This window comes from Anomalospiza imberbis, chromosome 6, assembly GCF_031753505.1.
Source record: "Anomalospiza imberbis isolate Cuckoo-Finch-1a 21T00152 chromosome 6, ASM3175350v1, whole genome shotgun sequence".
NCBI classification, from domain to species: Eukaryota; Metazoa; Chordata; class Aves; order Passeriformes; family Viduidae; genus Anomalospiza; species Anomalospiza imberbis.
In genome coordinates this window covers 48,345,914-48,363,042 of record NC_089686.1, presented here as the reverse complement: position 1 = coordinate 48,363,042, position 17,129 = coordinate 48,345,914, and the positions used below count along the sequence as shown (strand labels likewise).

Below are 17,129 nucleotides of genomic sequence, written 5' to 3'. Positions count from 1 at the left end.
GAGTGCAATCCCAAGGATGAAATGATATAGGGTACAGCAAAACACAGGACCTGAGCAGAATAGACTTTGTAAAGCTTAAATGACAACCAAAAATCTGTGGTGAAAAACACATGAGAGCAAACTCAGCCTACTGCGTTGCCATTTGCATGAGCAGGTGGATGAATCTAATAAGCTGGTAGATTTATTTGTGAAATTAAAATGCCAATTCCATACACTGGGAAGTGTGAAAAATATCCACAGTCAAGCCAGAGCTGGCTGGGTATTTTTAAAGGAAGCTTGACAGATGTTGTGAAAATGTACTGCAAAAGAGTCAAACCTGTCAGTATTCAACTCTTCTGTTGAAGAACTCCATGTTCCTCCTGTGGAGTCCCTGAATCTCTCCTTTCTCCACTTAAACTGAGAGTTTAAGCTCCTCAGTTCCACTCTGAATGCTCCAAAGGAAGCTTCACAGAGGCAGACTCCCCTTCCTATCCTATTTTTCAATAACATGCTTGTCTATGACTCCCTTTCTGCAACACAGCCATGTGGCAAGCACATTTCTCTCTCTCTCTCAGGATTTTTCATAGAGGTACACAGAGAGAAAGAAAGAGAAAACAATTTCTATTTCTGCTCCTACTTTTTCTCATGTAGAATGTGCTTGGAGAATTGTTTACTTGGGGTGATTGCTTGAGGTGATTGGGATTGCTTGGGGTGATTCTGGTGAGGATTGTTTGAATCTAGTAGCCAGTCAGATCCACCTGTGTCTGAACTCTGGAGAACAGAGTCATGAGTTGTTAGAAGTTAGATAAAGTAGCATGTACTTTTTAGTATCCTCCTTTATATAGTATATTAATGTATTATAACATAGTTATAATAAAGAAATCATTTAGCCTTCTGAACTGGAGTCAAACATCATCATTCTTCCCATTGGGTTCACCAACATCTACAACACAGCCAGACCTCACTTGGCAAGTTCAATTTGTGGTGAAATAGCCAAGGGGAACTCCCAAGTTGCATTCAACCAAATCTCCTGGTGCAACACACTGCAGTTGGAAGCCTAACAAATCTAATGGGTGAGACCATACCATGATCACCTCTTCTTTGACAACTCTTCCCAAGTAGCAGGGTTGGGAGACTGCTTCAGCCAAGCATAAGCCAATGCCTGCTCTCCATCAGTGTTTTTAACTTGTCAATCCTTGCAATCCCTCCTCTCTCCTTTTAGAGTTTTCCTTGTGAAGATGCAGAGATGGCCCAGATGTTAACAAAGATCAGAGACCACATGTAGGTAGAAAGAGATAAGACTCACAAACAAAGCAAGTCTTAGGTTCCCAAGATTTCTTTTCCAAGACAGAACAGTGATACAATGAAGAAAACATTCCACCATTAAAACCCCTAATTCTTGAGGTTGGTACTCCACAACTGCTCACCTCTTAATGCCATCCTTACTGAAAGTACTTTGTTTGTTGAGGCTTCTTTAATTTCCCCATGGTGATGTCACCAGCAGGCATAAGGAAGCATGAAACCTCAGTCAACAAACTAGTAAGGCAAAGGTGAAGAAATCATGATTTCAGGTTTGAGATATGGTGATAACATTAGACTTCCAAAGGGTGTCAAATTTATCTTCTGTGACAGTCCCTGTTGCTGAAGAACAAGCTTCAAAAATAAGTTTATAAAACTGTTGCATATGGACCATGTGACACGTCAGCAAAGTTCTGTTCTCAAAAATGACTAGTTGTTTTACCAGGCTGATTTTCAGCTTATTTCAGCTATGATTTTGGTTTGTCCATTAATTAATCAGTTAGTCCATTGAACCAAACCAGTGGCCATGAGGCATGCATATAATTTAGTATGTAACAACATGTGGAATTCAAAATACTGCACTGTTTTGGATCTCATATCCTTGAAACAGGGATACTCTACAGTATTTTTGACTTACAAAATGTGTGTTCTATGGCATTAAACTGGGTCCCACAAAACCACTCTCCTCTGTTAAACTAGACAATGGACTAACAGCAACAAGCAGAGAAAGGAGAAGAAAAAATACAGATGGCAAAAGAAGATGTATGTTTGGGAATAATGGAAAAGAGAATATCTGATAAGAGAGGAAAGACGGAAAATAAATACAAGGCCATAGAAGAGAAGCCCACAGGAGGAGGAGTGTGAAAAGCCTGACAGAAGGGCTGAGTGGAGACTTAAAAACAGCATCTGGCAGTAGCTCAAATCAAACAAGGTAGCATATGCAAGAAGTACAGCACACTGACAACTTCCTTCCTCTTGGGTATTAAATAACCTCAGAATTAAGACAGAGAGTCTTCCCTCCCTGTCTTCTGAAATATCTTGCTCTAAACTCTGAAACAGAAAAAAATATGGTTAAACTTTTTGGTGATTGCCATTTCCCAATTACAATGGTGAGCTCTTACTGAAAATTTTCAGACAAAGCCACAGAAATCAGGCATTGATTTTGATTCATTTTTCTAGTGGAAAACATGATAGTGGGTATCTCATACCTAACAGACTTAGAGCAATAAGAGGCCAGATTTTTGAAAGGCCAAAGAAAATTTTCAAAAGCTCCAATGCCCCTAGATAGAGCCCTATTTCTGCTGAAACAATAATTGTTTTTCAAAAGATAGGCCTAAGTTCAATTTTCAAAAGCAGCTTAAAAATATGGATTACGTTTCACACTGACAGCAAGAGAACACCACACAGTTGTTTTTGAAACTGAGACTGACATGGTTTTCAAACTGCTGCCTACCACATGCTTTTGCTTCCTTTAATTGTGTCTGTGAATACAGCACACAAATGTGTCCGCTGTCACTCACAATTAAGAAAATACAGGTACAGTTGTGAGAATATCAAATACTACAAACTGGGCAGTGTGAGGACAGCCCAGCATTTCAAAATCTTACACTGCAAGTGACGTTTATGATACTTGCACCTGCACAAAAGCTGAGAAAGTCCCACATGGGGAAGAGTTACAGTGCTGGCCAGGGACCAACAGAACGTCAGTTCTGTCAGCTCTCACAGGGGTTGAACATGGCCTTACAGGTAGACATGCCAAGGCAAGCAATGCAACTTCAGGGAATATCCCCCCATGCCCCACCTCTTTTCTGTCATGATGCACAGGCTGCCACATCTACATCTGACTGCACAGCAGAAACAAACTACAACCACAATCCTTCACCCCGTGACCATCTGGAGCAGGGCTGTAACTGGAGTTTGCTGTTGCTCTCCTCACATCCACATGCCCATATTTCCTTCACCAGAACACAACAAAGCAAAACCAAAAAGTTGATGCCACCCAGACCTCACTCTAACAAAGCGCACCTGGTCAAATTTATATTTTGTGACAGTATCTATTGCCAAAGAACAAGCTTAAAAGGTAGGACCTACACACAGAGGCATGAGCAACGATGGGAGAACTGTCCTAATATGAATGATGAAAGGAGGATTGGCAGAATAGCCCTGAATAATCCCTGGAGGGGAGCGACAGCTCAGAGATAATATTTTGCTGCCTGTGTAGCAGTGGAGACACAGTAGAACGTATTTCCACCTTGGATTTAGGATGCCAATCTCCATAGGGACTGACAGAAACAGTTGTAAAAACCCCAAACTCTGTGATCTACCTTTGAAATACAGCTGCCCACCTGCTAGAGATCCTGGACCTTACCATATAAAGTATGCCCCAATGTTCTGTCAGTATATGTTCATCATTCTCTGTACACCGTAAACCTTTTCAAATTATATTCTTGTATTAAGGTTTGAAGAGTGAAACCCAGGAACATATCAGCAAATGATTCTGTTGTGTTTTCATGCAGTATGCCTGCATGAAAGGTATCAAAAAAATCCAGCTTTCACTGTAACTTCTTCAGAAAGTAAATAATCAGTTCCCTTAAGTGCCATATGAAATCCCAGTGTGAATAACAAAGTATTACCCTGAGTATTCAACAATAAGATATCCTTGATATTGTGACTTCTGTTCTGGGCTAATGGAGCTGACAGAGGAGTAAACATACATCAGGGAACACCATCAACAGGGTCAAGCCTTTAAATTACAAAGGCCAGCTCACCAATTACATTTACTTAGTGTGAAGGAAGATAATTTTATGCATAGCACAGAAGGAGAATGAAGATCATTAAGTCAACTCACCACCTGTCTAGCTTGAGAAAGGATCAAGTGTAAGAAGGATTAACAGAAAAAGAAACAAAACAGCAAGAACTTATCCAGCCCTTAATAAAGATATGATAACACTGAAAAAACTGTATTAAAACTGTTCTAAATAAATAGAACTATCTAAATCAATATGACCATAGAACTAAAACTGGCACATGATAATTTATGATGCTTGTCAGAAACAATGGACTGGCAAACAGACGCTTGTCAAAAAGAACAGACCGATTTTTAATTTAACTCTTTATTCAAATCAGGGTCCTTGACCTGTAGATAGTGTACCTTGGCACTGCAAATTGCCTCATCATCTCTCTGATTCTTAAATGCCATTAACAGATGAACTGAGATTTTAATTGGTTTAATTTTCTACAGTGTTTTGTGTACACACTGCAGAATAAACTTGCTTTAATAAAGATTTGACTGAAAGGCTTCAAATTCAAACTGTCAACCCAAATGCACACTCCTTCAGAAATAGCATGTTAATTTTGCTCATCCCCACAGACTCATGTGACCTCTTTTATCTGTATCCTGTTTCCCACCCGCACAAGAGCAGCTCGTGGCTCTGTTGTGCAGCTACAGCAAAACTTTTCAAGCCTCCAGAAACACCATCCAGTTTCATTTCACTCACTCTGTTTTTTGCTTCATGCACTGTGCTGGAAGTGAGCATGTGAACATGAGGCAGTTCTGTCAAATAAGTAGACTTATAATTACTTAAAATGACCATTTTTCAATCTAGTCCATAATTTCATGATTTCACCATCTGTATTTACTGGGTGGCACAAACATATTCTAACAGTTTTCGAAGGAATCTTTCAGAATTTTAATTTGCCCTCCAACCTACCCTAATCAAGCCATGCCTTAGAAGTTTCTCATTAGCTCCTATGCCCTCCAATGCAACCAGTATTTTCTTTGTATGAAAGTAATGGATTGCTCAACATTGAAGACCTTTGGCCACATTCTGCATTGTATTTTATGCAATACTGAAGTTTATTATTGTGTTTCTGACAGCTGAACAGAATGATACCCTTTTCTTTGCCAAATTTGAAACAAGTGCCAGTCTACAGTCCTATGACAATGCCTAGAGAATGATTTCTACTTCAAATATTCATTGGAGCATCTTCCATCAGATTAAAGACATGGATTTAAATTTTATACACGTGAGCCTTTCCTGAAATTAGTATCACTGATACTTTCTAAGTGCCTTTGCCTCTTGTGCCAAAAGCAGTCTGTTCAGCCACCTCAGACTGAGGCCTTTCCAGGATACTTTTCATCACTTGCCAGGGGTAGCCTACACAGAATTCCTTCCATGGTACTTTAGCAATGCTTCCATGCTGTCTCTATCAAGTTAACATGAACAGAAGTGCATGACCTTCAGCTCACATTCAGTTGGGAAGTTTCAGCACAGTTTCTTTGTTGGAACTATTCCACTTTGATGTCACATGATAAATGATTGTTAATCTTTTCTTTCTCCCCTCCCACACCAGGTTTTTCCAGGCTAAGCTTTTCTGCAAGGCAGAACTTCCCACGCCTTATTCTGCAATAAAAACAAAACTGCTTGAAAAACTTCCCTTTGTATTGCCCACATATAAAGTGTAAGCCAGTAATCACTGCTGGATTAAAGATCTTTTTGATGAGCAATGAGCAACCTGCAGGCTCGGTGCACGAACACTGGGTATTTTGGCCTCGAGATGAAAGAAGGGCAGTGTCAAAGCCTAAGCAAAGACACAAGGGGAAGAAGTGAAGACCCTTATAAACCAGGAGGGTAAAAAGTAATACAAAAAAAAAAAGGTGTTATTCTACCAGAACCATTCACACATTTTCCCCCAAAAGCAGTCATATTGGTGGACAGGAAATAGAAAGTGAAACATGAAAGAGCTCTGAACATACTCAGTAGCCCTAAGAATCATATACTGGATTTATAACACATATTTTTTTAAGCTATCCAGCTAAAAACAGCGGGGGTGTGGTTTCTGTGTTGGTGGATAGAACAAATTTACCTTAACTCCATATTTTTAACTACATTTTACTACAAATTTCAGTAAGGGGATAAGTTTGATAACCAACAGTGAAGTGATTTCTGAATTAGCTTTTTTGAATACCAGCAGAATGGTGCTCATGTCTTGCTTTGAAATCAATATAGTCTGTAAGTGTCACATAACATAAGTTATCATGCTTTTACTTATGCTATCAAGAATAAGTGCTTTGAGGCAAAATGTGTGTTTGTCATTTATCGTATGTTTGTACACGTCCTAACAAAATGAGACTTGCAATTATTTTGCACAATTACCCACCATCTCATTGATGTTTCATGGCCTTGGTTTAACCCTGGCCTCAGATGATCTGGACAAGGTTGCAAAAAACACCAAAATGTGTAATACCTCTGAGCTTACAGAAAAGACAGCACCTCCTTTTTGCCATCAAATGAGTGGCAGGCATTGATTTTCAGTTGTCCAAATCTGACCCCTTATATCTAATTTGTAAAGAAGATGGAAATGCCCAGGAAAAATACCCGTAAGTTAGCTGAAGTTTTTCAGGGTTCTTACATAAATAAGATTACAGCTCATAAAGGGTTTTTAGCAGCAAATTATACAGAAAGAACTCATTCCCTCATAGCTTATTTGCATAGAGAGCATGCTTTTGCCCTTCTAACATCCCCTAATAAAGGTTTTCAGCATCCTCTTTCCACAAGCTGGGTCTTCTTTGCAGTGGGGAGTTGATACCAAGGGCCCACCCAAGTCAGATGCACAAAAACTACCAGAAACTGCAGCAGCCTGCAAGGAGGTACCAAAGGCCAGTCCAAATGCAGCATTAACTGCAACCAGTAAACAAATCAGATAACCAACCAATACAACAACAACAACAAAAAAGGTTTTTCTACACCGGATTCAGGATTCAAAGCCCCAGTTGCTCTAAGAATCCTCACTATGCAGACAGGAAACACTTTCCTGTAAGAGACAGAATATGTTTAGAAACAAGTCCAGAAGGGCTTGAAAACACTCACTTCCTTGATGATTAAACAAAACGAATCTATTTACAGTTTACCATGAATCAATGGTAATCTGTAAATATGGACTGGATTTAAAAGGACTTCCTAAGGAGCTTTTGAGAGGCAAAGGCTGAATCCTTTAGGCTTCCTTAGAAATGCAAGCTAGAAAGAATTGCATAGACATCAAGTAGGCAGTGGAGGTAAAACTGCCTGGACTCTGAATGATGTGAGAACCACAGCTAGGTTAAAATATATACTCCACCATGAAAAGATCTAGCAAAAACTACCTTCCATGCTAACTGGGCTTTGCAAAACACTTAAAACCTGAAAATTAGGATAAGTTCAGAAGGATTGTATGGTGGTGTTTTTCATCTGTACTGAAGTGACAGCATGGTAACTCTCATCTTCTTTGTCTTACTTACCATCTGACTTGCACTCAGTCTTTTCAGTCACATAGTAACTTGGTTCCAATGCTTGCTCCAGGACAGATGGTCCTCTGGAATTATCATTTACGTCCTTCATGCACTAGAATCCTGAAAAATAAAGGAAAAATCTAAGCTTTGACACTATCAGATGTCTAAGAACCATTCAGGGCTTTTACACACAATTCTTCTTGACAATAAATTCTAAAAGACCGTGACAAGCTGTTCATCCATAAAGAAAGAGTCAACCCACTAATGTGTGGGGTGAGGTGAAACATGCAAAGGAGATGAAGTATATTGCCATATTATTATTGATGAACATGCTTTTGCTTATTGCCCGCATAAAGGAACTGCAATCTACCAGAACCAAAGGGTATGTACCATAAAATGTTTTAATATTTAACAAAAAGGAGGCAATCCATAAACTAAGCTCTCCTAGGAGCCATCTGCACCATATGGAAAAAGCCTTCAGCTGAAATCATCACTCCCCATTTCACTAAAATCTCCAAGAGGGCTTAAAGATCTGAATACAAGACAAAAGCCCTTATTTGTGAAGGACTGTTGAATGAGTCATATCTATCACAGTGGGGCTAACTGAACACATAATTTGGGAACAGTCCATCATAACCTCAGAGACCATGTGCCCAACATGCCACTAAAAGCATGGCAAAATCATGGGCAAAGAGTCATGCAGGCAGGTGGAAAGAAATTCACCCCTAACAAACTGCAAAGACCTTTTCCTCCTTCACACATTCAGCTAAAGGAGAAGCCAGAGATGCCTTTTTGTCCAGATTATAAAGTGCTCTGCCTTTGAGGCTTATGTGATTTGCCATCTACTTCTAAAGGACCTTGCACTGTGAACATCAGGCCAGTTCATTCAGTCTCTTCCAAAGTCCACAGAGACAAACAGAACTCCTCATATTTGATGCCAGTACACTCTGCCTCACAAACCCAATCAAGAAGTCTCCTAAGAACTTGAGTTTAAAGGGCTAAATTCTGAAAGTATCCTCTCCTACAGAGGTACTGTTGAAATCCCTTGACTAGAAAATTATCTTTCTGGTTCTGAACAGTCTAATAAACCCAAGATTATTTAGATATGCAGACTTTATCTCTGACACTGGGACATGAGGTGCTCACTGCATATAGAGCAGCACATTTGTACGTAAGTAAGTAACAAGTAAAAAAGTAAGTCACATCCTTAAAAGACACCAGTATACAAGAAGACAGCATCGAGGTAAAACCAGAACAGCAGAGTAATGAGTGAGGCACTCCTCAAAAAATCACCTGATGCAATATAGCACATCTTAGCACTAAGCTATCCTCTGCTACCCAGGACAAGGCATTACTAAGGGATGAATCTGGCTGTAAAGGCCTGGATACATGCCATCTCTTTCACTTGTAGTAATACAAGCATAGTATGTAAGTCCAAGAATAAGAATTACTGTCTTTGTACCCAGTGTGTTGCCAAACATAATCCAAAAGTTATTCCTAAAACCAGAAAAAAAAAAGAATACATCATACAGATGGTATTTATACTTTTATAGCCACTTAGAAACACCTCTCCCTCCTTCCCAGGAAAATATGACAACCAATTATTTTCAGCTAGATGTTTTTGTTAAGTTAGTTTTCTGATGTGATTTCTTCTGTCCAAGCTCAAACCAGAAAAGATGTCTTGCAGGCAAGTCCCAAAGGAAGTCAACCTTCTTTTAGAGAGCAGGTACTCCTAAAAACAGATTAAAAGCACTGTGAAAAGAGGATGTGGACAGTTCTGAGTCTACCATCAGTACCCCCACTGCCCCTCAAAGTTGTCAATGACATAATTGCAAGTTGTATGCAACAGCTCCTGAGAAACAGCCTTTGCAATGCACTCATGTTGCCTCCAGCAGAACTGCCATGAGGTGCAGAACCAAGGAGTAACTGGATTTCATAAGGAACTTTGTGTCTTTTGGCTTACTACTGAAGGCCAAATTACATCCCTAAACTGCACCTTATTAGTGATCTAATAAAGGATGTTATACTCTCTACACAGCACTTCTTGTCTTGACACAAAGGGCTCTGGTATCTAAACAGGTTGCCCCAGCTAGCAAAGGTTATTAATTTTGCTAAGTGGAAAGGTAATCAACTCTGCTTGCCCTCAGTCCAATAAAAGCAGAAGACAAGAGCTAAAATTCAAGGCAGAAGTGGTTTGTGCTTTTGAAAAAGTAGAGTAAGAATCTTTACATTTAGTTACTGTGGTTCAGCTGACACAAGGTAACCTGATCACACCTAGTTTTTAGAATAGAGCTGTTTACAATGACAGCAGCCCCAAATGCTTTCTTTGACCTCCCTTAGTGCCTGCAGTTCATCACAATATTCAGATACTGATATAAAACTGCTTTCTTCACACACTGTGTACAAAGAACTTGGTATCACATTTCCAGAGAGGCCAAATGAATAAGAATTAATGTTGAAGCTCTATGCTCTTCTACAAAGAGAGAGTTGCCTCTTCTTAAGCTATATTCTACTGTTGTATTCTGCATTCAGTGCAGGTGCCTTGCCAGAATCCACACTTAATTCCGTTCTTTATACTGCCTCCAAACCCCAGCATTCCTCCTCTGCTTCCTCTTTCCCCATCATTTAATTTAGGGACAGGTGTAGTTTTACACTGGTGAAAGAAATACCCATCTATTGCCTAATATGTCCTGTGTTTCTGTCTCTCCAACAGCATGTGAACAATCAAAGGAAAATACCACTAAAGCAAGGCAGGAATTACTCCTGCCTCTAAAACTGCATAAAGGCTTATTTTAAGTTAACCTACACCTTGCAGTTATTATCAGTGCAAAACTGACGTGAAAACAATGCTGAGATCTGGCAGAATTTTACACCTACTATACACTGATGTAGAAGACATAACTCCATCTGCCCTTGACTACAAGGAAAACCTTCAAGGCTAAGTAGTTTCACAGAAAGCAACTCACATTCAACAACAAAGGCAATACAACTGCACGACCTTCCTTATCAAACTCTGGTGTGTCCTTTGCTATTCTGACACAAGCAGCTACAACCAGTCACAGGAGCGCTCGCTCATGTGCAAAAGTGCCAGCGAAATCAGGCTCCAAGTTAAAAGAAGATTTCAGCACCTAATTTTGAGCTGTGAAACCCCTAGAGGATGTGTCACAGAGGACTGAGAAGCCATTGCCAAATTCCTGGTAGCAAATACCCAGAAGCACATTCAGACTACATGGAACCAAGAGTGACTTTAGCTTGTGCTACGTATGAGGAAAATCCTGAGCTTTTAAGCTACCAAGTTAATTCTTGCTGAAAACAATGACATGGTCTGCCCAGGTCCAAGCAAAAATTGTACACACAATTATCTGTATACATAGCCTGGCACTGACAGAGTAACAAAGCAGGTTAAATTGCAGGAGCATCATCACAGAACAATAATGCAGCTGCAGAGGATGGAACACAGAATGATAAAATGGTTTATTGCTATTGCTCATTTTTTACCTCTTTGGGAAGGATATAACACCTATTCCAAAGGACACATCATTCAGACAATCCATAGCGAAGTTCTAAGATGTTCCCTCACTTAATCTACAACCCCCAGACAAGACTATTTGCCCAAAATGAGACTACACGGAGCCACACACTCTCCTTTTGTCCTTACATTCCCTTTTCTCCCTCTTGAGAATGGACAAACCAGAAGATAGGGCTAAGACTCTTGGGGCAGAGGAACAGAAAAACTTTATTAAAATGAAGTGTGCATATAAGTGGCTTCTGTCTGGGGATCTGAAGAGCAAGTTTAATTACCACCTGGGTGGAAAGCACAGCTTATATAATGCAGACTGTCTGAGGACTGCCATCCCAGTCATTCCACACAACCCCTTCTAACTGCTAGTCCACATAAGAGCAATTTTTACTGGCAAAACCAATATAAGAGGGATGAGGGATCAGGATATCAACTTAGAGAACAAGAAAGAAGAAGCAGACATTTAAAATAGAGTAAATAAAGACCAATACATATTACACAGGCTACTGAATAGTTCTGTAAGGGAACCAGGGCTTTGTTCCTTCCTAAACTCAAAAATTAATTTGTCCTCAGATAGTTACTCAGTGCTCAATAGATACTGACAGTTTCTGCCACTGTCAATGAAAGCATGTCCTGGAAAACATCTGAGGACTTCAGCTCTTCTCTACCTGTACTCTGTGAGTCTGCTTTCCACAATACTGTATCCACATGAGATGTCAGCAAAAACCATGACAAACTTGAAGAAATTCTGACTCTGGGAATGAGAGAGGTTTGGTCATTGAACACTGGATCATCTGGTTGTGAGGCCACAGCTCTGTATTTCAGTGATTTGAGAGTCTGTCTTTGGTTTCCTGCTTCTCCATTTTTTTCAGATTCAGTTCAAGAGACTGCTCACCATTCTGTAGTTGTAGAGCTCTTAGCTCAGAGGGTCCTTAATATTTCTTGAGGAATTTGTATGAGTCCACCATCCAAATCACCAACACTTGAGGTTCACTTTGTGTTGCATTTAGCATGATGCAACCTTTCACTGCTGAAGAGAGGGGTTTGTTTCACCCTGTTCAGTTTCCTCTACTGCACCCTATCCCCCTGTCTTAGCTATCCATGCAGCAACAAGGCTGCTTCAGCTTGCAGAACTGACAGAAAATGAATTAATTAGGTGGGGTGTGGATTAGCCCTCACTGGGGGAAAGAAAAGGGGCCCCTCTTCAGAAGAAGCTCACTGCTAGATTAAATGCTGAGATGAACTGCACTCTGCTTACAGGCATTTACGGGACTTCCCTGGGGGTTCAGCTCATTGTACATCCACATGTACATTGAAAAACTAAGGCTAAGCAAGTAGCAAATGAAATTCAACTCCTTTGTTACAGCATAATGATTTTTGTGAACACCTCCCACCAATTTTATCCAAAAAAGAGTGATCAAAATTCAATCAGGGCAAAAGTATTAATAAAAAAATTAAATAGGAACCCAAACATTAAATACAAAGCTTTAAAACAATATTCCCACTGGAAAAAAAAAAACACCTAACTTTCTTAAAAAAGCTATTTTCTAGCCACTAAATAAAGGTAAACTCAGAAAATTACACATGATATGCAAAGCCATCCTAGAGAGCATTTATAGCAGTTACTTGAAATTCTGATGTCACTCACAACAGATATATCAGCTGGTCGTTCTAAAAACTTGATCGTATATTAAAAGCTATGACCAATATTGTTTTCTGTGCATAGAGATAAACATCCTGCTCAAAGATCTGAACTCCTATTTAAAAACAAAACCAAACATTAAGAATAAAAAGCACCCGGTGTGGTTTTGAGACCCATATGTGGCTGCATTGCATATTCCCTGCCTACACTGGCAGTGTGGGAGCTGTTAGTCATCTAATGCGCAGATCTCCTTGGCACCATGCCTTCACTTTGGCATGCAGGCAGGGAAGATGAGCACCCATTTCTTGTACCCTTACATCTTCACTGCAGGTTCATCAGGCAGTGTGAGCAGGCCCTCCCAGTTCAAACTGCAGGCTGCTGCGAGGTAGACCAGTTCAAAGTGAAGCCCAAGGTCTGGGAGGTTCTTAAGCACTTTGTACAGAAAAGGCAACTTTTAAATTTATACTGTTTAGACACAATCCCTGCTGGGACCTAACAACATGTTTATTTAAGAATTAGGACTTTTTATTGAATAGAGGCCTAATTTAGTTTTGCTGTCAACCCTGGCACAGATCCTTTCACTGTTTTCAAGGGCATGAGAGATTCTCAAGCTGGTTTGCTTTAACTGTCCTGCTCTGCCTCTGTTCTGGAGGGGCCTGGAACAGAACCTAAATTTAGTTTTCAAGTAAGGCTGCCATAAAACTTCATTGCCCACACTACAGCAGGATCAGACACCCCATCCTTTAGGGATCCCAATTTAATTTGAGCCATACAAAACACATACAAGAAATGTGTGTGTTTTAGCATGATGTTGATGGTGAAATCTGAAGAGCAAGAGTGCGTCAATGTTGTCAGACTTTAAAGGAATAGCTCTGGCCATTTCCCTCCCAGTGTTCTTGAATACTGTGAACTGGTATTTTACCATGAGATACTTGACTTTACAACCTCCTTTGTATAGAATTAACAAAGCACCAAAGCATCTGCTTTCTGACATGCAGGGAAAGAAGTATTTTGAGTGCAGGTATCTCATGCCATTGCTTGGATATCTCAGTGCTGAAACCACTTCACACTGACTACTGCACTTTACATCAAGGACAAGTCTCTGCTCTACCACTCCACTGTAGAAACGGGCAAGGCCAGCTTTCAAGGGTAATCTGGGACTACCTTACAGGATCTCTCCAAACCCCTTGCTTATTCTAACTGCCTTCAGCAATATGGGCTGCCATGTCCCCACAGGTTTTGACCCAAATGTGAACAAGTTTAGATTCCCCAGGACTGCCATGCATTGCAGTTACTTCCTTGGTGTAATGTCTGCTGACTGTGCTCAATGTTCATATCTCGCTGAAGGGAACAGCTTTTGACAAGCAGGAGTTCAGAACAGGTAAGATCTGGTCTGATCTAGTGGAGCTCTGTCTTTAAATTTGATGACAGTAAGAAGAAATATGTGGGAAGCATCCACAATAATCAACCATTTCAAGTTAATTAGCAATTAATTTAGTGAGCTACTAAACTCTAGTGAAGATGAATCCTGGGAGATTCTGGTCACAGTTTCCCTGATGTAAATCTAGATTAACTCCTAGAGAGAACATCAATCTCCATGACAGTTACTTCAGATTTACACCCAGCTACTCTGAATTTGTGCACTTGTTTTCACAGCCGTGTGGGAGATCTGTCTCAACAAAAATCAGCTCTGCTCTCATGCAGATTCTGCAAGATACACAGAGTTACAGTTCTGTAAAAACCCAACCTCGGTGAAAATGGGAAATTAAATTCTCCACTGATGAAACCTAAGCCTCCCACATAACAGACAAAAACTCTGCTACAGAGCCTGCCACTACAGGCAGTGGTCACAATAGCTTCCTTAGTTCTCAGTCTTCACACAGTAAGGATAATTCCCTCTCACTGGATTTCACAAAGTACAACAGCAAGCATCAAAATTACTACATTCCTCTGCCTAGAACTCCTAAGAATATTAAGAATACCAGATCTACAGAGTCAGTTTTGAGTCTAGTCTTACAACCCCTGCAAAATCCACACAATCATTCAAGGTCATCTTTCTAAAAGGCTACAGAGAGAGTGAACACCTTCTGGCCATTAGCACTGACACTTGTGATGCAGACAGCAGCTGCATCAGAGAAATTTGATATGAAAACCAGAGACATTGTCCAGCTACGTGGCCTGTCACCCTTTTACCAGTTTTACTCAGTTCTGCATCCACTTCTCTGCACAGCCACAACTCTCCCCTTTCTTTATCTATAAGTTAACCACTGATATAATGCTGCTTCCCACCCACATGAATCTCAATCCTAGTGGCGCAGCCCTGGTCATGAAATTTTGAGCTGATTCAGAGAAGGTGTATGCCTGCCTGTGTGCTTCCTGGTGAACCAGAGTACAGGTCACAAAAGTAACAAAGAGCAGAGTGACTGGAAAGTATTTTACAAGAAACAAGCCAAAAACAAAAGAGTAATGGTAATTTTTAAAGGGGGGGTTGATCTTATAAAAGATTATATTTTCTCTAAGCAGTTCAACACAGAAGAATTTCTTCTACGCATGCCACTTTGGGTCTTAAAGCTGGAGCTCCCCAAAACTATGTAATATTTATGACTTGGTCTACAGCTACAAGTTATGTCACAGTACAAAAGGCTGAGTATTTAAATAATAACTATTCCAGAATGACTATGCCCAAAAATGAAGTTATTTAGAAAGTTATTGCACAAAAAAGCTGTATGGGCATTGTGTAATACTGCAGAGTATTGCAGCATGCCACAATAAAATCAACTCAACACTTTAATGTAATGAAGCAAAATAATCTCCCCTCCAGATGTACCAGTAAATCCCACAGCACCCTATAGTTCTTATCTCAACACCCATAAAATTACTGGAAAGAAATAAAGCTAGAATTACACACAAGTGTCAGGTGCCTTTTCTGAACTTAACTGAGCTTCACCAACAGGTGAGATAGGAACTCAACTGGTTACTGATGGCTGGGCATAAATATCTTGCTGAATTTCTAGAAGAGTAAGTGGACTCAAAGAAATCTTTCTTTGTACTATTTCTCAAAGATCGCACCAGCTGACTCATCCTCCTGCCTAAAGTGCAACATAAAAGTAAAGCAAAGCAAAACAGAATATCTCAAATTATCAGAACCAAAATTGCTTTCTATAGTAGCAGGAGATAGACTAAAAACAAAATTGGATGCAAATTCACAAACTGCCATTACATTTCCAGGAAGCCAATCCACCAAGGAACATACTGCACTCTAGAGAGTCCTTAATGAATAGTGACACATTTGCAATAGGCTAGTTGAGGCTTTGCCAGCATTTAGGTTTTAAATCCCTCATATGTTAGCAAAATAAACTAGAACTTACTGAAATATTATATGCAGGGTTCCAGTCCAGGAAGAGAGACTCTGGGAAGGAGGTTGGGGGAAGTGTTAGTGCCACAGTAGATTGGATTTTGTGTTTTAACTTTAAAAATAAAAGATAAATTAAAATTCGGGAGAAAAAAAAAGGAGAAGCTTTGAACCATTACAAGTTCCAAAGGTAGAAAATATTTTGGCAGGCATTTAAGGCTGAATCCTGCAGGTAGTAAGTGCCCTTGAGTCTAATCTCAGTGAGACAAGAATTGCTAGTATCCCCTCAAAGAATGAGGGATCCCCAGTGTCTGAGTACACATTTACATGCATGGGTCTCAAAGCACAAAGCTGTTTCTGTGGTCTGGATCACTGTCCACCTATACTTCCTCTGTTATTCTTGCACTAAAGAGCTTGATCTTTCTTCCATCACAGGGCCAACGATGTTTACAGTCCAGGGCCCAGAAGATAAGCACTATAAACTTGCAAACATTATGAAATATACAGTACATATAAGAGCTTTACACACTGAATATAATTTGCATTAGATGGAGCATTACTCTCCCCTTGATGTTTATATGCGGAGTATTTCACAGTATCTTGGCACTGTTTTTTTAACTAGAAGCTATATAGCATCTAATTTGGAGCCCCTACAGTTTCTAGCCCCATCAGCTGGAACAGACTGCACACTTCTGACTTCCAGTTCTTGGAAATAGACTTCAAGAGTGCAGAGAGGAAGCACATTGTTAAGAGAATGGACAGGGCAGACAGAAGCACTTCATGACCATCCACATCTGCATTAAATCATCTCAGTACTCAAGGAAGGCCAGGAAGGTTAAAAGTAAGGGTGGTAAGCTCAAAGTAAAGCCACTAAGCGCTTTCAGTGCCAAATGGAGGTCCATCAGTTGACTGCGTCCATTCTTCACTGTCCTAAGTGCCTCCTGTATCCTTCAATACTCCTGCTACCTTCACAGCTGTGGAGGTGTACCCAAGAACTGCCCAAAGAGTGCCTCAGGCCTTGGCTGCAGCCAGGGCTGTCCCACTCATGAACCCCAGCCCCAACAGTGGG

At 40.2% G+C, this 17,129-nt stretch overlaps 1 protein-coding gene across 15 annotated transcripts in view; it reads right to left on the bottom strand.

The window, feature by feature from the left end:
• PTPN5 (protein tyrosine phosphatase non-receptor type 5) overlaps positions 1-17,129 on the bottom strand; it is a 78,659-nt gene that overhangs the window by 47,704 nt on the left and 13,826 nt on the right. For 14 of the 15 annotated variants that reach the window (XM_068194014.1, XM_068194008.1, XM_068194003.1 and 11 more), the window contains exon 2: positions 7,556-7,666. In XM_068194014.1, the coding sequence (XP_068050115.1) occupies positions 7,556-7,655 (100 nt within the window). In that variant the 5' untranslated portion in view covers positions 7,656-7,666. Of the gene's footprint in view, positions 1-7,555; positions 7,667-17,129 lie in introns of those variants that run through there. The other variant, XM_068194016.1, reaches the window with a different exon arrangement.